Raw genomic sequence first — 25,788 nt, forward strand, 5'->3', positions numbered from 1 at the left:
TTCAGACATTCAAACTACTTGTCTCCATACTAAAAAAAAAATCTTACAGAGGAACCCTAAGAAAACTGGCTGTACTAAATACCCACTGCCAGGTAAAATAAAACCAGAGCAGCTTTCCCACCTCCCCATTCTTCCTTGGGACCATAGTTAATGCAGCACTTTGTTGCTACCTAAGTAACCACTTCCTTTTGGACTTACTATAATATGTGTTCTGCTGCATCTGGAGAAAATAAGACTGAGAAGGAAAAAATTTGTGTGGTTTTTAATCAGCAGGAATATCAAATCAAGTATCAAATTTATATTCTATTTCCAGACTCTGGCACTCCAACGATGCAAAATCTAACAAAGTGGGTGTTTCCTGATTATAAGCAACTCAAAGCCAATCACCATAGCCTGTTCTACTGGGATGAGATGAAAGAAGGGGGATATTACCAGGCTATTCTATAGCATCAATGGTATCATCTCTGTGAATGGTCTCTGTTAAAATGCCTTTGTTAGTAATTATCTTAAAGCAAAGCAGTTTTACTTCAAAACTTTAAAGTTGGTCAAAATAATCCTGTCCAAATAGAGCATGGCAAGATCTTGCAAGACAGTGCCTCAACTGAGAACACAAAGCACAAAGGTGAATATAATTATTTGCAAGGCAGTGAAAACGGAAAAACCAAGTGTTAAAATACCTTAAGCTCAAAGTCCCTTCTACTTACTTGATATCATGTGCTTCTAACATAAAAATAGGAAATTCACAGCAATTGCTTTTATATGAAGAAAAATATTAACCTTTATGCAGCTGAACAAAGTTTTGTTAAATCAACTCATTTATTAGAGCACAGACTACAAATATCTCAACCTACACAGAGCTCAACTTCAGACTGAGGAAGCTGCAAGCTCCTGGCAGCCTGATTTGGTTGGCTTCAAGGGACTCTGAAGCAGAGCAGGGCATAGAATCATAGAATCATAGAATCAGATGGGTTGGAAAGGACCTCTGAGATCATCAAGTCCAACCCTTGATCAACTACCACCACAGTTACTAGACTGTGGTACTAAGTGCCACAATCCAGTCTCTCCTTAAATACCTCCAGGGATGGAGAATCTACCACCTCCCTGGGCAGCCCATTCCAATGCCTGATTACCCTCTCTGTAAAGAATTTCTTCCTAATATCTAACCTAAACCTCCCCTGGCAGAGCTTGAGACCATGCCCTCTTGTAGTACTGATAGTTGTCTGGGAGAAGAGACCGACCCCCATCTGGCTACAGCCTCCTTTCAGGGAGTTGTAGAGAGTGATGAGGTCTCCCCTGAGCCTTCTCTTCATACTACAGATTACATGCATGTAACAGCTGGTATTGGATTTTTCTGAAATAGAGTAAAAGGATTTTTAACAAACAAGATGTTTTAAAACTACTATCAGAGCAAAAAGCTCTCTTGAACTAGCAGCATCGGTAGGAAGAGATAGTGAGAACAGATGCTAGACAAAATAATAGGTCATACCTGAAATCTAGGGCTAAGATTTATATATAAAATTTATACCCTTTCTTAAAAAGTACAGACAAACCTGAAGTATAGATAAATAGTACAAATACAAAAGTAAAAACATGTTTCTTGGCCTGAAGATGGTACACTGGTAGCATTAATCTAATAAGCAGGGAGAAAAGGGAACCCCCTCCCAACAAACCAGTAAAACTCTAACATAGGAATTTAAATATTAGGTTGAGGCCTATTTCAGTAGCTGAGAACCACAAATTTTGCTAAAGATCATACCTTTTTTTCCCCAAGATTTTAACAGGATATGGGCAATGCACTAGTAAAAAACGAAAACACCTGATCTTAATTTTAAGTTAATGTAATTTACTATCTTCTACTTTTATTCTTCGTCATCCAGAAGGAAAAGATTAGGTAATATGAACATCAAAAAAATATGTGTTTGCATTTATTCTACTGCTGTCTAACTGTGCAGCACTGGTGTGTCATACCAATACATGTTTGTATACACACATACACAACACACGAAAAACCTGGCTTTGTTACTAGTTTTCAGATTCAAAGAAAAGAATTCCAAAACTGAATTGAACTGATTCTACTTAACATTATTTAGTTCTTAGGCTAACTAATTCCTTTGCCTTTCAAATACATACATTCAATCATTGTACAATGGTTAAATGGTCCCTTACATGTTTAGGAGACTGACAGCAAGTCAGCACTGCCTCCTTAAAGCTTCAGCTTTTCAGGGATGCCATGTGTTTGCTACAGCCATTTCATAAAATAAAATTTCTGTTAATAGTGATAAACAAAAAAAAAAGATAACTTTAATAATAGTGGCTGCAAAGGCTCCATCATAGTAAGGTGAGATCTGTGCACTGCAATCAACAAGGTGGTTTATGAAATGTACTCGAGGATGCAAATACTTTAGTGGCATTTTAACAGCAAAAGTATATTTTTTTTTCCCCACTGGCATAATTTTACCTAAAAATTGCTATCTAAGCAACTACAAATAACCCCCTCTGTCTAGTAAGGAGATTAGAGACAGTAGGTCAGATCCAATTTCAACTGAGATTGAGATTTCTATTATTTGTAAAACAAATTAACCTTTCAGTGATGAGAGTATTCTAAGTTCTGAAAACTGTGACCAATTTGTAACACTAGTAACCTACAGCAACATTTATATTTTATTTTGCTATTTGCAAAGATAGCACACTTTTATTGATTCTGAGTCTATGTATCTTGGGCCCAAAATCTGGTTAAAGACTGACTACTAAGAGTTTTATCAGAAAAGAGTGTAATTTTTAGAAAACTTTTCTGAGAAACTTTTTCAAGAGCATCCTGTTGTGAAATATGTTTCAGTCTTGACTAAAATTTGTTTACAGCAGAATGGCCACAACAGTCCTGAGCAGTGCTATTAACCTAGGTCATCTCACCAGTATTCATCTATGCATGCTGGAATATTCACTGGCATGAGGCTTGCAGTGTTCACTGTCACACATGCTGTGTTTAAAAACAAACAAAAAATTATCTAAATAACTTGAAACTGACCCTTAACATGGGGACTTCTTTTTTCCTTTTTATTTTTCTGATGTTCAGGGATGCAAGAAGAAAGATAGAATGTCTAATATGGTGTGGTAACATGCAGGTGAATCGTTAAAAACTCACTAGAAGAACTTTGTGTGTTTGTCAGTAGCGTAGTTGCTAGAAAGCAGCAGAGGTAGATTTGACCCCTGGCAGTAAAGGGAGACCTTGAAGAGGAGGAGAGAATAATGAAGAAAAGGAAGGAACCAGCCAGAGGGAAGGATGCAAATGTAGCTAAAGAAGGTCTGGCAGAAAGAAGCAGATCAGCAGGTGTGAAGAAAACGTGGGGAGGAAAGCACAGGGAAAAAAGACTAGTGGTAAGCAACAGCTGAAACCAGCAGTAAAACAGCAGTCACACACTGGGAATCAGTCACAGTAAATAGGAAGAACACGGGGTGGGAGAAATGACCCAGAGCATAAGAAAAGCACAGTCAGTGGTACAGGCTCCTGTTTACACCAGGAGGATTTTTAAACTGCTTAATGAAAAGCAGGAACACTAGACAACAGATTAGAGGGGAAAAAAAAATAACAGGCAGGTGACATCTTTGCAAAAATCTATAACACAAAAAATTTCTAACACTTAATTCTGCCGAATCCTATTCCACTAATACCAGGGGTCTGGCAAAAGATCAGGTTGCATTTCTGAACTGCAGAAGAGGTTTAATTTGAGACAGTAACAACAAGGTAACGTAAAACTCTGACTTTGCTCCTCCGAAAGAAATCATGGCAACCAGTGCTCCCATTGTGCTTTGTTGTTGCATAATTGTTAAAGAAATGCTTTCCGATGCCCTGTGAGAGGGGGTACTATCTCGAAAGCTCAAAGGGATTGTTCATTTGATCACTAAGCACAGTGTTATTCCAAGCACTCATGCACGCAGAGAATGCCTCTATTCTTATGTTCCCCTGAGAGTTGAGATCATCTGAGATATGTCGGCTATCACATATAAAGACCGAGGTAGAACTGCTGGTAGGACGTTTTAAGTGAAGGATTTTCACAGACCTGGAATTTCTGCATTTTCGGACAACAGTTGAAGTTGCTGACCACTGGGGTAATTTAAATGATGTAAGCATACAAGTAATCCTTTACTTAAGGATTTCAAGCTTGAGAGCTTGTGTACTAAATGGTGAAGCAGTTTTAAGAATGACAAGACAGAAACAGATGTGTTTCTAATCCCAGATCCATCTGTATCTCCCCAAAGCAACAAGCAGAAACCTGTAACTGCATTTGATCCAAGGTTCTTAGCACAAGCAGATATTAACACAGGATGAAAAAACAAACAAACACGAGCAAATAAAATGGACAAACAAAAACACTCCAAAAAACCCCACAAGGAAATCCCCTACACTCAAAACCCAAACACTATGCTAAAAAGCTGCACACAAAAATAATATAGTTAGCAAAGAACAAGACTACTCCATGCTTCCCTGTCCTACCTTCCCCTATATGAGACTGCAAAACCTCTTAAAATTTGTTTTGCAATATTTCATTCAAGTTACTAAGATATCCTTGTGATGCACTTCAATGATTCTTGAACTGTTTTGTTGAAAACATTATGGTTTTTTACCAGTAATCTCAAAAATGAAATGCCCACCCTCTTACCCATAGATATATTAATTAAAAAAGAAAACAACAAAACAAACCACTTCTGATTCATGCCACTTTAGCACAAGCAGCACATAGTCAAGAACTCCAACTGGTACTATGTGGTAAAATCTACAGAAAATTATACACTTTCCGACTTATGCTTCAGAAAGACAAGGAAATAGCCTACACATCTTCACTGTGTGCCCATTACTAGTCTCTCAATTACACACAAACCAGTATAGAAATTAAACAGATGAATGTACAGTGCATGAAAGGACATAAATATGTTTTATCAAATTCCTCACCCTAATCCAAGTTGTAATTTTGTTTTCCTCTCTGTGGAAAACACAGCTTACTAGCATGAGTCCTTATTTTTATGTAAAAATAATATCTTTAAAACACATGCATTATTGTAACCTCAATATTTTAAAGAGATTTGAAGTGTTCTAAAAACCTACACTTAATGTAAATAAACTGCAATTTTCAGAAAGATGGGACCTCATTAAAAGTTCTACAAAGAAGAAATGGTAGAATATTTCACTCAGATGAAAATGTCACTATTTGGCTCTTTTTTTTTTCTTTTAACATTAGAAATATCAAAAAATATACAACTTTCCAATGTTCTGAAGACATCTAAATCCCTTTTTATTCTCTAATTAAAATAACAAATAAAACACCCAAATAAAACTACCAGAAGGATCAAATATTTATATACATCCTCAGTGAAAACAAATCTGCTAAATTAAAAGGGCTATATTTTTGATTTAAATCAGAACATTTGAATTATGAATCTGGCCTTTAAAAATACAAGTCTTTATGTTGCAGTGTTGTGTTGCAACTATGTCAACACGAGCAGACTAACATAGATGGAGGACAAAATGCTATAAATAGCTCCCTGTGTCCAACTTCCTTATATTCAGCTTTTTCCCACAATTTATTCCTGATAAAGAACACGATTAGGATACTCTGAAAAAACACAGGGAGTTTACTAGAAAAGTCAGATATTTGTATATGTCAGTAGTGGTTGAGTGTCACAATGACTAGCCAAAGCAGTGTGTGATTTTGAGTAATACACTGATCCCAAAACATTCACTTGTGTTTTCTTGAGGGGACAGCTCCACATGTTTTTTGGTTTGTTTGTTTGTTTGTTGGTTGGTTTATTGGAGTCTTGAAAATAATTTGCTAGAATATTTCAGACTCAGAAATCCAATAATATGTACCTTAACACTAGGTAGAGCTAAAAAGAGTTCTTTTACACAGGAACGGAGAAAGAACAGTAGAAAAGGCCTCATACTTTTACTGCAAAAGACACTTGTAATCAGCACATATATTAAACAACAACAAAAAAAAAAGGGTGGCAAAAGTGTAACTCAGAAACTAGAAAGGCACTTGTCACCCCTTATAATTATTTAGAATTGAAAAAAAAAATTACAAGTCAGTATAGAAAGACTGTTGGGCTGAAGAGAGAAATCATTTCAGTGTTTGCCATTATGGAGCAGTCACTAGCAGAGTAGTACTGGTGCACGTACAACACTGCAGATGTAGTTCTGCCTAGGGCAGAAACAGTATACAGAGAGGGTACTAATGAAGCACACATCCACCCAGAATATTTGTGCTGTTGTGGTTCTACTACTGAGTAGAACAGGCTTTATCGTGAAACTGCTGTTCATCTCCAAAACTAGAGCAATTTGATTCTTGCCCTACAGTTAAACAGAAAAATACTGCTTGGTGCTAAAGCAGTCTGACTGGCAGTACCTACTCTCAGAAATGGGAATCAACTGTAACAGTGCAGAGAAACCTTCTTATGGTCTTCCCATTATCTTCATAGTTCAACAGGCTTAGTGATCCAGGAGCTTCTGCAGTATGAATAGCAACTGAAATAATGCTGGAATTGAGTCTGCATTTGGCTCATGGTACTTCAGTAATAGAGGGAAAAAAACCATATGCACCACAAAAATAATTAGAGCTCTTGAAAAGGAAAAAATAAAAATCCAAGCATGCATGCATTTAGAAGTCTCAGCTTCTCACTTTCAGAAAATTCCTCAATTAGGTTCAATCCCAGTGATCACTCCAAGGCACATCCCGGATACTAAACAGATGCAAAATTTATTGTTGCTGGCATATGGAAACAGGTCATACCTCTCTGCTGAAGCCCAGGGGAATTTATCACAGAGGGAAAAGGGACAAGAAGTTATTTTGCCCAATCTTCTGATTCTCACTATAAGCCCAGATCCACCAAAATACCTAGGCCAAAATCTGGATAGCATTTCAAACTGTTAAACCACATCCCTAATTCTCCTGAAATCTAGTGAAGTTCCTCGTTTTATTTTTATTTATCACTGTCCTTTTGTAGGCTGTGTAGCTCATGATGATGTTGGCCACCCACTGATCCCTCACAGCAAGAGCAGAGCAATTTGGTGGAAAAAGAAGAGGGAAGGTTTCATTTTTCAAGGGTCTTAACAGTTTGCGGTTTATGGTTTTATTTTAGTATGGATCTTGAAACAAATTTGCTTTCAGATCTTCATATCAGAATTATATATTTTGAAACAGAGCAGTAAAATTATTTCAAGAAATTTTGGCAAATAAATAAAAATATTAAACTTTCATAATTTATATTTAATAATGACTAGGGCATTCGGACTGAAATAAAGCTCACTGTATAACTGATATCCCACATCTATTACCTATTTTGTAATAGATTTCCTGTGTTGACAAATGGAGAAGGAACATGATACTACAGCAATAAAATCTGGAGATCAAACAAGAGGGTCTTGTGGTCATCTTAAGGATGGCCAGTTTATACACAAGACTGAACATGACACACAAAACAAAGGACGGCCTGAAAGTAAGTAGAAGGTAACAGAATAATACTAATGCCTACTCATGACATAGACTTGCCTTACAAAAAAATGAAATACTGGAAAATTTTAGACCTGATGAACAGGTGAAGCAAAGAATTCAGTCCACTCATGGCAATCAATGTCAAAACTCCAATTAAAACTTGTTCCATGTGTTCAAGAGTAAAACTATCTGCTTCTTCTGTTTGGCTTTGGGCTGCAAGATGTCTGCATATAAGAAAATTGAAAGATCTCTCTGCTTGAGGCTACCCCAAGTCCGCTACCTGAGCTAAGGACTTCAAGTACCATAGAGCTAAGTCAGCATCTTCCTTGGTAGGAACCATGGCATGGCTCTGTTGAAATAAGCAGAGCTGCTGTTCTGAAAAAGCAGGAGGTCCTGTCAAGGCAAATAGAGTCACCACATACTGATAAACATTCAGGGAAGCACATTTATTTCAAGGAAGTAAGAGTATGTCAAACGTCAAGTGTTTATTTTAGAAGCATCAATATTTTCATTTTGTTTCCAATGAGTTCAGTGAAACAAAGTCTATTTATTGTAACATAGCATGCTGTCTTAGTTAGGTATCCAAAACCTATCACTCTTGTTTCAAGAACCCATTCAATTACTTTTCCACAAGCAAAGGTTAAAAGAAAATCCTATTACAAATCTTTCGGAACAGAAATTAGAACTCTTGTGATTTTCTTTTATCTGTAGACAGCCTCTGTTGAAGTCACTTGAGATAAAGAGATTTATTTGTGTGCAGTCCAGACACGTGTCTAAACAACTGAGTTTAGTCTTTAAAATGCTGATTTCTATTGCAGTCATCCTGCAGCAGATTAATAGGATGCACAGCAGAAATTTTAAGATGTTACAGCAAAATGACCAAAAAGAAAAAAAAAACCACAAGAGATGATACCTACTAAAAATCACTCAGACTAATTTAAAGTTGCTGTTTTGATGGAGATACTTTACAGCCAGTATACAAGTGGTCCCTTCTAAATAAGTGGGAATATTAAAAGGCCTAGAGAAGGCCAAGCTTTTCACTGGCAACAGGGAAGAGAGAAGCATAGGGAAGGCTCTAGAGAAGGAGCCTGCTCTGAACAGCACTGAAAATAAAGAGCAGCATTATCATGGCTGTTCTCTGCTCCTCGCAAGGCTTGTGAGCGACTGCAGTCTTGTCGCCACCAGGATGTTTCTGTACAAGTACCAGTGTGTGCAGAGCAGTAAATACTGGTCCTTTTCACTTCTATTTTCCTCATCAAAAATAGATTATCTCAGATGTGAATTTCTGCTCTGTTCCTCCTTGTCAGCACTTAAAGTGACACTGTCATACCCATAAAACTGAACTATTGCACAAGTGCTGCCAAGCTATGTATTTGAAGGAGTTAAGCCAAACCACAGACAGCCTTCTTGAACAAATGCGTAACAGAAAGCCACAGTTTCAAGCATGGGTTGGATTTCCTGCCTGACATGGTACTGGAACCCTGGAGTTTCACAGAGCTCCAGGGTACAGAGATAGGAGTGCCAAGGGAAAGCTGACAGATGCCAAGTCCTATAAATTTTCATTCACTCATTCAAATGCTCTGCATTCCTTCTTGCTTTCACTCTCCACCACCATCAGATTAATTTTCAGTCTTGTGGACATAGTTGCTAGCGTCATACATGAGGCTGATGCACAATTTAGATTAAACTAGCAGAGATATAAAAATACTTTGTCGGGGTCACCACCAAAACAACTTGCGTGGGTTGTTTATAACATGCTGTCATTCTCTACTTTCATAATCCTTCACAGGGGGCTTATTGGTGCTTGCCTCTTCCTTCCAGAGCTACACCCATCACACACCAGGTCTGATATTTTCACAGAAGAACTGCTGCTGGATGATAGGATGCAGCAGCTACAATGGCTCTCTTGCTGCCTTTCCATAATCTTCGGGTATCAAACTGAACGTAAGAAAATCCACAGTTTTTTCCACACTACAGTACACACCTTTAATATTAGAAGGACAAGTTGATGCATTTGGGATTTTTAAGCTCAACACACTATCTTTATAGTTTTGCTGAAGTCAATAGAGCTAATTACAGTATTGCCAGTGAATAAGATTTAAATGGAGGCATGAGTGGGAAGTATCACTAAGAAATCCAAGCCAGAATTTCTTAGGTCTATCTGATCCTGACAAGGATTGGAATTTCACCCGATTGACAGCTTGCTGGATGGGAAGCACCAACTTTGCACTCGCCTACTGTATTTATGAGGGCAAGATGTTTATATCTGTATCCCTTTTTCCCCCTAGTTTCTATCTTCTGCAATCAGATAAGAAAAAATCTGGGTTTGGATATCTCTCTCCTGATGTGTGCTGTGGGCAGCTTAATGTGGTCTGGACTGACAATCAGAGGTAATTATGGGGTCTAGACCATCATCAAAGTGCCTATTTTTAATCAGGGTAACTGACCACTAAAAGCCTGGGGAGAATCCATTGTTTTTATACAATTTTTGCAATATTCTGGTTCAAACCAGGTATTATGGATTTTATCCAGGAATTACGTAATGACATTCCATAGTTTGTATTATTCAAGAAGTCAAAGTAGACAGCCTTAATATTTATTTTTTTTTTAAGACACAAAAGTATTATCAATCTTAGATGGTGTTTTCATATTCTCCTAATATATGGTACAAAGACTCATTCTGGTCCTCTTCTAGCCATTGTATTAAAAAGTGAGTCATGTCGTAATTAAACTTTAATGACAACATCTGTTTCAGTTAACACAACAGAAGAGTGGTTGGCTCATGGAGGACTAATCTGCTTCTTGTTTCACTCAAGCCAGAACTGAGCATTCATTCAGCCTCACAAAATTGGAAATGGGACAACAGCAACATTTCAGCTTCTTTCCCCAAAATAAAGATCTTTCAGAAGCACTTTTAATTCATTTACAGATAAACCCCTGCTTTAACCCAACTGCATGGCACATAAGGATCAGTGACAGAGAACACTAAGGACTTCTGTGAAAACAGAATACTCCCTTGGGCTGCAGCTTGCTAATAGGACAAAGATGACAAAATACACTGGGAAAGGAGTAACTTGTTTTCCTGGCTAGCTAATTAGCCAAAGGCCTGGCATCACCACCCAGCAATAAGTGACATTAGACCACCCTTAGCCATCCTCACTTTTACAATCGGCTACAAAGTGTGTTCTGCATAACAACAGGATGGTAAATGCCTATTGTGTTTCCCTCCCATCTCTTGTACAGACTCACTCTTACTGAATAAACAAGGCTGGAAAAAAAAAATTCACCAGATTCTGTACATTGCATAGCAAGCATTAAAATGATGAATAAGTTATTTACTGTTATTGTGCTGATTAATTACAGTGAGCAAAGTCCATCACTGCTAAAAATGCAAAAAGCATCTCTGGCTCAGCTCCACGTCTGTGCTAATGATCCTAGTGGCAAATCCAGTCCCCACGATACAAGAAAAACCCAAACCTCTGTTATGCTTATTGCTTGCATGTGGTAAACACAAGAAAAAACCAAAAATCATACCCAATCAGAGTTGTTAAAGTGTCTTTAAGTGCTTATGCACTAATTTTGCAGCAAACATCAGTGCCATGGTAAAAGTAACCTTAAAAATTTAGATGCTACTGGAGAACACTACATTAATTATAATGGTATATTAACTAGTTAGATATCCAAGAGCTGCTGTTACTGTTTAAAGCACCAGATGGCTTCTAGAAAAAAATATGTTTGAATGTTAGTGTTAAATAAAGAAAATCCATTAAAATGAGCCATAACCAAACCAATCACAGAATTAACACAGAAGTTGCAAATGTCTATAACTCTAGAAAAAGCTTCAAACCTTAAAATAACAAAAAATCCCAACACACACACAAAAAAAAAAAAAAAAAAAAAAAAAAGAAGAGAAAAGAGAAAGCTGAGAGCTACCTCTGAGATCCAACAACTGCACAAGAAAAAAAAAAAAAGCACATGGGGTATTTTTTTAATTAAAAGGTAATTGATTCTCTCCATCACAGAAAGCTAATCCAGGTTTGCTGATGTAATTTTGATAAACCAGTGGTCACTGGCTGAAAGCGGACACGTCAAGTCTTGCAAGATACAGGGGAAAGGAAGGAGATGGTAAAGGAAAGTGGAAATATGTGGACAGCTGGAAAACCAGAATCATTACTTAGCATATAATGAAAAACTACAGGACACTAAATTCCCCCATTTGCCTCTCAGGCAAGAGGAAATAACTGCACCATGGTAATAACACCTATTTTAGGACCATACGCTGTCTCACTAGATTGATTTTTTTTGTGTAAGCTTGCCATTATTTTGCATTAAAGTCATAGCTTGTGTTCCACAATTGATTGTGTTTACAAAGAGCATTCCAATAAGGTCACTGAACTGCAATAACCCTCAGCTTTTAGCCAGCTCCTGCCTGGAGCATGGACTGCATCACCTTCTGAAAAAGTATATTCTGTACAGCCAGAATACAAATTCTGTTATTTTTTAAGAGAAACTTTATAAACCACCCTTAAATCCTCAGCTGAACAAAAAACCCAAAAAAACCCCACCCCAAAACTGTCATTAGATACACAGCATCCAAAAATTCCTGGGTTTGGATGAAGTGGAACCATGTTAAAACAGGCCAACAGTGAGCGTGACTGTATCTGTCAAACCACTACAGATGGAAGTTTCATGGAGACAGAAGTTTTTTCAACCTGCATGGGTTTATACAACTACCCAGAGGACATTCTGTGTAGGACACAGCAGCAGACATCAGCATAAGCAATGAATCAGGGCGAGTCAGGGTCGCTGTGGCACTATGCTGAATGTACACTTCCTTGCTGCATCTCTGAGCTCTGCATACAAAAAGACTCCTTAGGATGCATCCAGTACCTCATTTAGAAACAAGAGAATGGTAGATGGTGCTAGAAAAGCTCCACAATATGATCTTTTCTTGCAGGGGAAAAAAAAAAGTGTTAGTTTTGCCTTTTTTTATTAATAAAACCCATACCCCCACACACTAAACCCAAACAACAACAACAAAACCCCAAAACCTCAGAGTACAACTCCAGCGTCACAGCATGGATCTCTGGAAAGCACTAAGCCAGAAGAACCATGGCCATATCCAAATATAATTTTAGACCTGATCTACTAGATAGAAAGGAAACTTTCCTGTTTAACAAGATCAAGTCTTACTTTATCTTGCCAAGGAAGACGTTTTTTGCAATGAGGGTGGTAAAACACTGGAACAGGTTGCCCATAGACGTGGTGGATGCTCCATCCCTGAAAACATCCACGGTAAGGTTGAACAGGGTTCTCAGCAACCTGATCTAGTTGAAGACATCTCTGCCTGCGGTGGGGAGTGGGACTAGATGACCTTCAAAGATCCCTTCCAATTCAAAGTATTCTATGATTCTATCCTGAAAAGTTAGTATACTTTTGACTTTCATTGCCTTCAGAAAGGGGAATATGCTGTAAACATATTGCAGTTCCCCCATGGAGAAATCTTCCTTACTTGTAATTTTGTGCTCAGCCTTACGAAAGAAAAGTATGAAGTATAAATAAAAATCTGCATTTGTCATTTTCGAGGTTAATCCAATATGGAGTTGCACCAAGGAAAGGAAGTTCCAATCCTCCCAGTGGTCAGAATGACCTGGCAGTTTTCCTCCCTCCTTCTGCCTTACAATTGTAGAGTTGCAATGGATCTGACAAACTTCCAAAAATAATCTCTGGAAGTAAGGCTAGCAGTCACCTCCCAATCCACGTCCTTAGCACCATACCCAGCAATTTTCTTCTCTCCCTTAGACTGAGATGTCATTCATGATCCTTTTCTGACTACATACTGGTTGCAACACACACCATGTTGACTACGTGCAAGTTCGACAGAAGTTCGTAGCAAGCAAGACATTCTAGTTCCCCATCACAGATGCATATTCAGTATATATCAGACAACAGAACTCTGTTGGATGCCACAAGAAAATCCTTTCAAAGGACAAACAAAACTAACACTTGTCAATTCAGAATTTCATAGTTACAAATACCACCACTGTGATGTCTTTTCTCTCCCATACCCTTACCCTTCTGCTCCACTTCTCCACTCTATCCTCTTGTATAAAATGTACATCACCTTTTACAATTAGCTCTCTGAAACACATGACACATCTGACTTGTTTGTTTCATAAAGCAGCTGGTACAATGTGGCTTCACTGTTGGTAAGGTAATTTCATATACACCCCAGTATAAAATTTAATTTTAAAGAGAAATGCTTAGAAAGCCCTCCAGAATGGTAATTCCCAGATCCAACCCATATGGAGAAGAAGAACTAGAAAACTAAGACATTTATGTTCACTCACAAGTGGTCCTCCACAGTAGTGGATAAAACCTTGCTTGTGCCTAGAAAGAATGCTGTTAGGTCAAGGAGACGTGCAAGAGATCCCCACGCTGGGTTCTTTAACGCCATGACATTTTCAATCAATAATAATGTGTTTGCCTCCAAAACTGTACCCAACTGATAAGGAGTGCAGAAACCACACTTCCTCCAGAAGGAAGTATTTCCAAAAGAAATACTGCCATACTCAAACAGCACAGCTTCATCAGATACCTTTGGTATGATAATCTTTAGCAATTGCATCTATTCCATGTTGTTCAGAGCAGAGAAAGTTCCCTTATCCTGAAAAGTCACAATGTCACCTGGTCCAAGCCAATACTAACCTTGGAGAGGCTGGGGACAAGTGGAAATCAAGAGATTTCTGTCTCCTTTGCTAAAGAGCCCTTGACCTGGCAGTCCAGGCGCTCTGGTGGCTGGTAGGGTTTGGGAGCTGCTGCCACCGGGCGGCATCAGCGAAGAGGGACAGCCAGCGCTGTCGGGGGACCCGACTCCTCCCAGCGCCGGCTGCGCACCCATGCACCAAGACAGAAAAGGCAGGCAGCACTCAAGGGTTGCTGCCTCCTCTTCTGAAGGAGGCTCAGTGCAGGAACTGACTTCTCTGCTGCCTCTGTTAACCTTTCTGTAGGGGGTGGCATTGTCCAGAGAAAGCTGGGGAAAGAGATCTCTGAGAAAAAAATAAATAAATAAGTCGTAAGATAGCTATCTGTGTGGAAAGGGAAGGCTGCGCTGCACCCGCTCAAAGGGACTGAAGGCTATTAAAAATTCTTCAGAAGAGGGATTCTAGTCAAAGCTGAAGCTATAAATTAATCAACTACTGGTGCATACTTGATGCTTAGTATAATTATCATCACTGGGGGAAAAGGAAGAAGAAAGAAATGAGGAATAGCTTGAAATAAACCAAGACATAGAGAGAATAACTGAGCAGGGTCTATAATCATTTAAATCACAGGACAACAAATAACTCACCTAGGGAAAACTGTTTCAAGCTTATCCTCAGAACAAAGTATTTTAATAAATTGTCCAGAACTGCAGGGGAAGGCAGGCATATACAGCAGTGTCATTCTCAAGACACATGAAACTTGTATCTTCTCTCTGATTCTCATTACAGTGGTTTCATAAAAGAAGATTTCAGACTCCATTTGCACCATTATTTCCTCTCTTTTCCCCCCATTTTGACCTAATCTTAAAAACAACAAACAAGCTAGACTTTCATTTGCAAAATGGTAAAAGGGTTGATATACGATGCTATAGTCTGACTGGTTTTGGAGCTGGAAAGAAATTTTCCTATTTGTTGTGAGTTATCAGAGCTTGATCATCAGCTTATCTTAGATAACCAGTTCAGTTCACAGATTTGGAATATGGGCATTTTTAGCAATTTATTAGTAAATCATAAGCTTTAAAGACCATGTAGTAGACTGAATGCTGACCTTCTTCGATTAGTAAAACAATTTTTAGTGAGGGTATTGATCACTGGATGTTGATTTTAAGCCTACCAACAGTGAACTCCATGGTCCTTATTTCCCATCTTTAAGCTCACAGTCCCCACATGGACCCACAGGCTAGACTAACTACTGGTTTAACTCACTGCTACATGGGGCTAATACAGAGAAGGTTTAAAGCCTGAGATTTTGCTGGTAGAAGAAGGTAGATGGAGAACTTGTTTTGCTGTCTCCATCCTTCTCACAGGAAGAAAACTAGAGATCTGAACTGAGTAAGGACACAGCTTGGGGTGCACATTACACCATACCGTGACACTTTATAACCAGCAATACTGGATCTACTGCAAATAACTGGTGGAAAAAATGGAGAGGAAATGAGGTAATAGCCTCAGCACGGACTTAATAAAGTTGAAAGCTATTTCTAAAGTCCACTTGTGGATTCATCAGATACTGGCACTATGTGATCAATGCTGGAAGCATTTATACCAGGAACTCAGGCTCATGTGCCAATCACACTATATTATCTCACTGAGAAAAAATTATTTTGAACAAATACAGTTTAAATGGTCACAAGCACTGTGTCCATATACAGATTAATTATCCATGTTCCATTCCTTTTGTACCTGGAAAGAAAAAAATTTCCATACTGTATTCAAAAATATTTCACTTATCCAACAGTTTTCATGCCAGTAAGCCTTAGTAACACCCATATGACTTCTGCATATCTTGAGTTTCCACTCCAGAATATAATAGAGCTAAATGCTACACCAACTTTCAGCCTTGCCCTAATGTCTCACCCATTAATGTTAGACTACTGCTTTTTATTGGAATTCTATTAGTAAAAAATCAACATAAAGTTGGAATAATAATGTTTCCCTTATCAGGAAACGGGTTTTCACCCAAAGGGTGGTTGAGTTCTGGATCAGACTCCCCAGGGAAGTAGTCACAGAGTGTCTGAGGTTCAGAAGTGTTTGTACAATGCTCTCAGGCACATGGTGGGATTCTTGGGGTGTCCTGCGCAAGGTCAGGAGTTGGACTCAATGATCCATCCCTTCCAACACAGCATATTCTAAGAGTCTATGATTCTCTGGCTCTTTTCCAAATCTTGATGCAGAAGAAAAGGTCACATGCAGCTTTCAGATCAAATAATAAAACTACCAGCGAAACCTATATGGAGAGCAGGGAAGGGATTCACAGAAAAATATCAAGATGAGATCATCTAAAATCTATGCTTCCAAGTATTCTCAAAGGTCATCTATTCTATCCTTCTAGCACAAGATTATTACATCAGTTTAGACAGTTACTTGTCTAACCTGTTTTTCAAGGCCTGCAATGATGAATTTCCACACTTTCCAGATGATGCATCCTGATGCCTTAGTATTCTTTTTAGGATTCCTTTTCATATTATTTGATCATATTTTCCTGCAATTTTAAGAAGTCACTGTTTATCCTGTCCATTATGGTTAAAGTTTATTTTCCCTCTTACTGCATTAATTTTTAATTTTGTGGAACACTTAGATTCAATCTTTCTTCTCCTCAGAGATGATTTGTTTCAGACCCTTAATCCCTCCTTGTTTTCTTCTTGGTCCTTTCCTCCATCTTTCCAGGTCTCTGTGGAACTGTACAGCCTGCACTCAAAAACTGTACACCAATATTAAAAAAAAAGGGCTCTGTGGGAATTGTCTTTGTGCTAACATATCAAATAACATTTTCCACTTGTCCTAGTAACTCACCAAATACTTCATTATCCTCTGAAGACTGCTGTGTTAGTCTGGCTGTTTTCGGACTCTCTTTAGCTGATTCCTCCACCTTGGTTTCAGCACTCTGTAACACAAATATTTATTGAGATTAGTTATTCTTTTATAGCTCTCAAACAGAAACACTTTTCAAACTTCTTAATTAAACACATTACATTTTTAAAGAATAGTGAATCATTAACACAGGTAGTTTTGGCATCTTTGCTATATATAGATGTATATATGTATATATATGTGGTTTTGCAAAATATCGAAGGTAAATACTCTCAGAAAATCCAAGTTTTTGTTTTTGGTTTTTTTTCATCTGTTTTAATCTGACTAGACCACATAAGATGGAGGGCTAGAAAAGACATCTAAATAAGAGAGAGATCTAAAACCGTAAGAGACTTGTAAGTTTCCACCTTTCCTCCTCATATTTCATTTTATTTCTATTGACATCTTCCACTATTGACTTACTGAACAAAGAGATCAGAAGATAGTGCAAAAATATTTCTCCTTGGAGAGTAAAGTAAGTGAGCAGCCAGCTTCAAATCTTTAACCAACTCATGCACTTAACTCTTTAAAGTACTTACCTAATTTTGAAGCAAATCTGCCAATTAGCTACCTGGTTTTAGGCAGGGGCCAGAGATAAATCAACTTAATTAGCACTTAAATTGCCAGAAGTTAAAGCATTTCATTCCCAAGCTAGAAAAGGCTGAAGAAAACATAAGCTGTGAAACATTGAGTTTTAAATATTTATACTGCTACTAAAGTAAAAATAACTCATGTTTTCAAAATGTTTTACTTTGGTACTCAAGAGAAATGTATATACGCAAGCCTAGAGCCAGGCAGACAATAAACTGCATAAACAGTCAGCTGCTGAATGATGGATATGGAGTGACTGATGTAATATTAAATATTACTGGAAAGAGTTGACTAACAGTTGAGGAAGGAATAAAAGAGAAATGTAGTATGCCTATGCTTTTTAAAAGATGGGTATGGCTCTATTCAAGTGCATGTTCACTCAGAAAGCTTTGTGCGATTTTGGAGAAATACAATTTTTAAATCCTGACATATATTTGAAAATGCTGCTTTACAATCTGTTCATGGAAATTACCATCTCAGCTCTCAGAAACACAGCACACTCCCAAACTTCTCTTATTTTCCCTTACTAATAACCATAAGGAAGATATAGGAAGATTAAGTCTGTCAACCTCCCTATAGAATACAGGAGTGCAAACTAAAGGCACATAAAGGTCGAGAGACCTTGAAGCAAGACAATAAGACTTCTCAGAAAAAGAATTAAAGATAGACCTACCAAGCCTACTGGTGTCACACACCAGCAGACAAGAATTAGGGAAAGCAGAAATGGAAAAACTGTGCTTCAGAGGACAACTGTAGGTCCTTCATGGAGCAGGAAGTTCCTGTAGGAGTGAAAGGATTCTGCACTCCCTCGAGGCATCAACCTGAGTGTCCCGTGCAGAAAACTCATCAGCTACGAACCTCTCAGAGCTGAGGAGGGAAGTCAGTTTTAGCAGATGCTCTCCTCAGTTTGGCTTAACTCGTGTCCCTTGGAAACATGGAGGGACCCAGTCAGAAATCAGTAGTGGCTATACTGAGAGGCAACTTGTTTTGGGTAAACAACTCTGTGATCAGCACAAATAACTTAAAATCCTTTCCCCACAGATATAATTTGTAAGTTGTGGAGCCACCCAGTTTGCAATGTGTTAGGTGCTGTCCACACACACATGAGACACAAGGTCCACAGCACCTGTAATGGTTTATAGAATGGTTCCATTTAGAGACCACTGATTCCATAAGCTGCATATTGCAGTTGGGTTCTCCCTCCTATTTTAGTTGCTCTTGCAGTGAGCAGCAAGTCAACTACATCTTTGTTGTAGAGAGAGAAGGAGAACAACCTTTGACTCTGAAAAAAAGCAGAAGAGGACATCTGCTACAGCAGTGTAAGCCAATCCCAAGGGAAAAAAAAAACAAAACACTAAAAATTGTGTCATCATGGGTGAGGCAAAATTAATATATTTAGATGATCAAACCAGGTTCAAGGCTTTCCTAAATAAAGGGGATAACTGAATTCCTGATCAGAGCTAATACTCTAGGCTTTGTAAAGGCAGTGCTTGTTAAAACCATCTTTAAGTGCTTTTAATTATATTCCATGTATGGTAAAGCTGGTGGTGCAGGAGGAGAGGTGTTGCTGTGCCTCATGCTCTTGTTCCTCTTGGGAAACAGCTGAGAGTCTGTAACCTGCTCTAAGGCATCAAGAGCAGTAGCAACAAAACACTATCCAGCAGATACTCAGCTGTGATGCTCAGATGTGACACTCAGCTATGAAACAAGTTGTCACTCCAAGCCGTTACTGGTGAGATGTTTGCATCCCTCACTTCGAAAACATGGTTTTGGCAGTCTCCGGGAAACTAGAAAGACTGAACCATGAGACATTATGGTTTGAGTTAAATCACTGGAAAAACTACATAGCAGATGTGCTGTCTGATCCCTGCCTAAGTCACAATGTTGGTGTTGACAGATACCAGCTCCAAGACTAGGACAGCAAAGTTGTATGATTTATCAGCCTAAAACATGACACTGCATGGTTGGATGTAATTCTGCTTGGCATGTCTTCTTAACCAAAATGCAAACTTTGAAAAGATTTCTTTTGCTTTATTATTTGCACCAAAAAAATGACACATTTGCTGTCATACATGTAATATTTATGTTACCAAAACCAATACAAGACAAATCACTGCAAAAGAACAATCATTGACCCAGGTGCTCCAAACCAAGTTATACTGCAAAACAGAACTCAAAAAGTTAAGGCATGGTCCGTTACTTGATTCTTTTTTTCTACTATCTTAAAAGAAAGTGTCTCCGTTCTTTCAATCAATGAACAGAAAAAGTGAAAGCACATCTCCTTACACTGCCTGAGCCGTGCCAGGAGGGATTCTTTACCTACAGTTATAGTGTGCTTGTGGCTGGTTATAAAATAAAGGCCCTTTGTACATAACAGAGTAAACATAATTCTACTTAGCCCTTTCAGGCTGAATACCTAATGCAGTTTCAGTAGTGACATAGAAAATAGGTTTATTTTACTGTATCAGTTTCCAAGAGAATAGATATCTGATTTTACCATGAAATAAATATTAAACTCAATGAGTTCAATAGGCTTAAACTCAAAAAACTCTCTCTCCCTAAAAAGCATCTCCTTGACCACCACAAAAAATAGCATTAAATTGGAACTCAAGTCAAGTTGCTGGAGGTGAGATGCATTCTCAATGTGCTTAGACCCTTCTCGTAACTGAAGCCTCCAACCTGTACTTCTGATAAAGTGAGGAGGATGTGCTCCGTTCTGCAGGTGTTCCACCATCGGAAGAGAAACCACTGAGCACCAATATCACTACCAAAGCACAGTGAAGTTGTATTTCTTTCATGAATCGGGCCACCCATGTTCCAAAATACCACAAACAAGCCAGCATCTACTGCATGGTAACAGCTGGTCACAGACTGGAAATACTTCTATTATTTCATAAAGCATTTACAAAATAAGACAAGCACATACACTTCAGCTGTATATATTGGAATATGTACATAAACAGCTGCTCTTGATTCAGACCTGATAAAAATTAGAAACTGTATTATAATCTGCCTCAGTTTCACAAGACATTTTTGGCCCAGCCTCCCACTGTAACTGTCCCCTGGTGCCTTGTGACTCAGTTCACCTGTTTTCCACTCATGTGAACGCCACAGGCTCCATATTACACAACATTTTAAAACTTTGATAGGTAAATATACAGATAATCAGGAGCTATCAAAATATTTACAACAAATGAACAGCAATATAAAAAAATGTTTTGGCTATATATACACCCTTTAGTGTATAGAAGTGAGGCTACCTGTATTTTTTCGCTATCAGTGCCTACTTAGATGACCTTTACCTACATGGGAAATATTAAGAAATGCTGAGTTACAATAAGCTGTATTGTGCAGGCATTAGGCCAGGTTAAAAAGTGTGGTGAAGCATATTACATTTACAGAAGCAGTCATGTCCTCAAGAAATGGGAAGCTGTACTATGGAGTATTCAAGCCAGTTTTTTAACTAGTTTACCATTTTTGCATACTAGTTAGGAAGGGCTTCTTTCTTTTCCTTTAACCACAAAGCTTTTACTCAATTACTTCATTTTCTAAATGATAAAACCACATAGCAAAGTTAAAACTTCTCATCAGAAATCAAATGATTATTCAAGAAGTGTTATATCTAAATGAGAATTAAAGAAATCCACTGCGAAGCAAAGATTCATATTTTCTGTGCTCTCAGTCCTGCCTTTTACAATCTACTCCTTTTTCTTATTATATACCTAGCTAGTATGTTTAGTTCCATCCCAATGGCACAAATGAAAACAGTCAGAATTTCCTTTATTTTCAGAAGAGGGCCACATGGACACCAAGAATTCTAACTGCAGCAAGACAACACAGACCAAGAGTGCATGAACGGCTGCTTTGGCAGCATAGACATTTCTCCAGTTTCTTCTCTCATTCATTCCTATCCACAGCACATTACCTTCCCTCTTCAATGCCTAGCAGCACTGGGGGCATGGTTAGACACTTGATTCGTCCCCTATGCTACATTCATAAAACTAAGATAGGCAACAGACACCACTTCAAAAGACAGACAATAGTTTCTAATGGATAAAACCATATTTGACTGTCAATAAACCTTCATTTTGAAATAGGAGAAAAAGGAGAAATTGTTACAGACAATAACAGTCTGGATAATCCAATCTATATCCACAAAGTAGATCATGCTGCTCCAGACTCAGCTGAAGAACTCTGCAAAACATTCCTGATTTTCTGCTTCTGCAACAATATTCACCTGAATTCTACCATGCAAGTCTACCTTTCATTCACAAAATGTATGTATGCTGTTCAGGCTATAGTATACCTTCAGGACATTCTATACATTGTCTCTTCTCAGAGCTAACTGATCTTCCATAGAGTTCCATGTGGGGAAAAAAAAAAAAAAAAACCCACAAAAATCTTTAAAACAGTAATATGTGCTCCTTCAAAATTGTTACAGTAACAGGATTGAGAGACACATATCATTAAGTCTGTCAAATGCACAGATGTGTCTCTAAAGACCACATACTGCTGCAATCAGCCAGACAGGATTTAAGTCAATCTTAACAATCATAATTTTCTTCATATTTTTTGTATTGTGCACCTCCAGACTAAGTATTAACAATGCTGGTTTCCTAAAAACTGGAAGAATTCCTTGTTATTTTCTTATCAGAGACCTCAGTCTCAAAGGTTTTAGCTCCTGTTCAGTGAGAGGAATTTTTACATGTACAGCTTAACACAATCAAACAGATGAGATGCTGTGGACAACACTTATTAGCAGCAAGAATCCATAGAATGGCAGTTGGCCCTCTTCAGGTGAGCAGAGATCGCCTGGACCTGCATTAACAAGTACATTCAACCACCAATTCTTCTTAGATGTGGAGATTTTCCAAACCCTTTCCATTGGTACAAAAACTCATACACTTATTAGCAAGCACCAGGCTTCTTGCACAAAGTGTGTATGGTGAATTTTAACATCGTCACACTGGCTGATTTGTACTCCTCCAGCAAGACTACTGCTGCCATTCAGAACAGGGTTATGCCAGACTGAAGCTGGGCCCATGCTATCTATACTGCTTCAAGCTCTTGAAAACATTCCAGGAACTCCTACATCAGTTCGTTCTTCAGTCCCCATCAGCCAAGAAAAGGATTCACATTTTACCATTAATTTTCAGTTAAATAAAATAACTCTTTTAAACATCATGCTAATCACAATCATCTCCAGTTTTCTAGCATGTTTTGCTTTTATTTTCACTTCTACAGATTCTTTATATTCAGTTTCTTAAAACGCAATACTCAAAATATCCCATACTTGATAGTTTCTACAAAATTATATATGTAATTATTTTTACATTCCCGTGCATGTCTCAAAATCTTATTTAAGGTGTAAGAGTTAAAAAAAAAAACCATGACAGGATGATGTAAAGACAGAGGGTTAGAGTTTTCCGGGGACAGTTTTCTGTTCCTCTTGGCTTCAACAGTACAGTGCTACTGCTGCTGTTGATCCTAATGATGGAGAATTTCAAAAGAAGTTGCAAACAGAAGGATCCCATCACCAACCCTCAAGGCAGACAAAGGCCCTTTGAAAAAGGCCTGAGATACCTCAGACACATTATCCAGGTCTTTGAAGAAACTAAGTCAGTCTATTAGAAAACCTTAAAATACCAAGGGATTGCAATAAAAACCACTGAATTCTAACTCAAAACTTTGCTACATTCCCCATTACCAGTTCCACACTATTTTGCTGTGTGCTTCCCTTCACTTTTGAAAGGCATTTAAAAACTACTTCTGTTTGTGGAGAAGTTTCACAGATTTCACAGAATATTCTGAGCTGGAAAGGATCCGCAAGGATCATTGAGTTCAGCTCCTAAATCAATGACCTATACAGAGATTGAATAGGGATTGAATCCATGACTTTAGTGTTATTACCACCATGCTCTAAGTTCTTAGAGATTATGTTAATATACAGGATATCTGGCCTTTAAATGTTCCTGACCACAGTGGGGTTCTCATACTTTATAACTGAACTGAAGTCTCTTCAGCTCAGAATGTAACAGGTAAAGACAACTAATGAACCTACAGTATGCTACTAGTTAGCTTTACTAGTCCATACAGTATTTCCCCACGCTGAGGAGGGAGTTTCAAGAACATAATAGGGAGAAAACAAGGGATTACATTACTATGTCCATACCACTAACAGAGTTAATTGCATTTGGGAGCAAGTTGCTAAAATGACAGAGTTCATTTGGAAAACAAAACTAAATAAAAGCAGGTGAGACAACCCTGTGCAAGCATCAAGATTTATGTAAGAGTACTGTGAAGAGAAAAAAATCAACCTCAGGTACCCTACACAGAGGGGTAGAGGGCAAGAAAAGCTATATGAGCAACCTGTTACTTTATAGGTACTCTGAGATACTGCCAGAATCAGGAATTCTCATAAAACAGCAATGAATTTGCAAAACTGGTTAAAACAAGACACAAAAATATGCTCTGGGTCAATATATTCAATCTGAAGCAAATGTTTTCCACTCAGTGCACATTAACCCTGAAACCATATGCAGGAAACCTGGATGTGACTCACATAAAATTCAGACAAGTACGGACAGGGTTATGACTTGCTGTTTCCCCTGCCAATCCTACAGAGCAACCACCACCACACCAGTTGCACAAGCAGTGCAGTGGTACATGTAATAGGAAACTGTGAAGATCAGTATAAGGACCTAAACCCACACTTGGCAACACAGTGAGATTTGACAGCTCCAGAACACTTGACCTGCAGTTATTAAAGCACATGTCCTACCTGCTTTGAACCCAGTCAGCTTTTCTATAGTGCCACTGTAAACAGCATCTGGCAGGTGCATTGATGGATGCAGCTCTTGACCTCATGAATCAAAGAGGAACCATAACTCAGTGAACAAAATCAAAAATAAAAACTTTGGATATCAAGAACAGGAGCACATCTCTTTTACAAAAAGTGTCTAAGATTACCAGAATAGTCTGAAAAGTGACAGCTATCAATAAAGATGCTCTCACAGTCCACTCATCACCTTTGTCTTATCTAGACTGACTACTTTCCTTTAAGCACTCGTTTTAGCTACATGCTGAATAAGTGAAAACATTTCACTCTCTTTTTTTTTCGAGAAAAGGATGTGGTTTAAGTCATAAACATGCTGAGAGCTGGGGCTGCAGTATCAACTTTGTATCTCCTTAAAAGCTTCATAAATCCATTGAACAATGGCAGTGTGCAACCCTAGTACACTGGTAATTTGCAAATGCCACCACTTGAGGTCTTTCTGAAGGGTAAAAATGGGTCTTTCTGAAGGGTTATAATACAACAGTATACAACAGCAATCCTGTTTTCTTCACAGATAATGAAAGTACTTCTATATTCCAGCATATTCATAAAATCTGAATTCATATAGATATCCGATACACCAGAAAAAGATAAAGAAGGTCATCTAAGAATCTGAATACTTAAATCTATTGTAAAAGCACAACAGAGATGCAAAATCTAGTAACTAGTTTAAGAATGATGCACAATAGTTAAGAGGGAAAAAACCCAAAGCCATTAATAAAAGTGCAAAATAGCAATCCACTAGCCAGGGACAGAAGATTACAAATGTTTTGGTGAGGGGGGGGTCAGGCAAAAAATACCTTTCAACCTCATACATTGAACTTCTCATATCACAGGTTTGATTTTGGCAGTTTGCAATGAACAAAAAGCAAAACGATTTCTGTTGCCCAAATAATTAGAGATCCTCAGCCTTGAATCCTCCTCAGGGGCCTATACAGGACTGACTGTGGCAGCAAACCTGATGATTTGCTCCTTTTAAACACAGGAAAAAAGAAGAGATGCAAAAGTGATGGCAGCTGTCTATGGGGAGCTCAATGCCATGGCACAGCAGGGCTCTCAGCAGCACTACAAACACCCCTCAAAGCAACACCGTGAGGATTCCTGCAAGGTGCTGCACTGCGGGGCTGCCTGGGTACACTTCTACAAAGCAGCACTGAACAGCAAAGAAAGCAAAGGCACTGAGAGCTCTTCTAACACTTCCCTGAGGGTGACCTAGAAATAGCTGGGCACAAAGGAGTATGGTTGGGAGACTTCATCATTCCAA

General features: G+C 38.3%; 1 protein-coding gene across 3 annotated transcripts in view; it reads right to left on the reverse strand.

Annotated features, from left to right (window-relative positions):
- MBP (myelin basic protein) overlaps positions 1-25,788 on the reverse strand; it is an 85,532-nt gene that overhangs the window by 37,070 nt on the left and 22,674 nt on the right. For all 3 annotated transcript variants that reach the window (XM_050329996.1, XM_050330006.1, XM_050329991.1), the window contains exon 2: positions 17,042-17,132. In XM_050329996.1, coding sequence (XP_050185953.1) covers positions 17,042-17,132 — 91 coding nt within the window. The remainder of the gene's footprint in view (positions 1-17,041; positions 17,133-25,788) is intronic.

This window comes from Myiozetetes cayanensis, unplaced genomic scaffold (assembly GCF_022539395.1).
Source record: "Myiozetetes cayanensis isolate MyiCay16 unplaced genomic scaffold, myiCay2020 scf1, whole genome shotgun sequence".
NCBI classification, from domain to species: domain Eukaryota; kingdom Metazoa; phylum Chordata; class Aves; order Passeriformes; family Tyrannidae; genus Myiozetetes; species Myiozetetes cayanensis.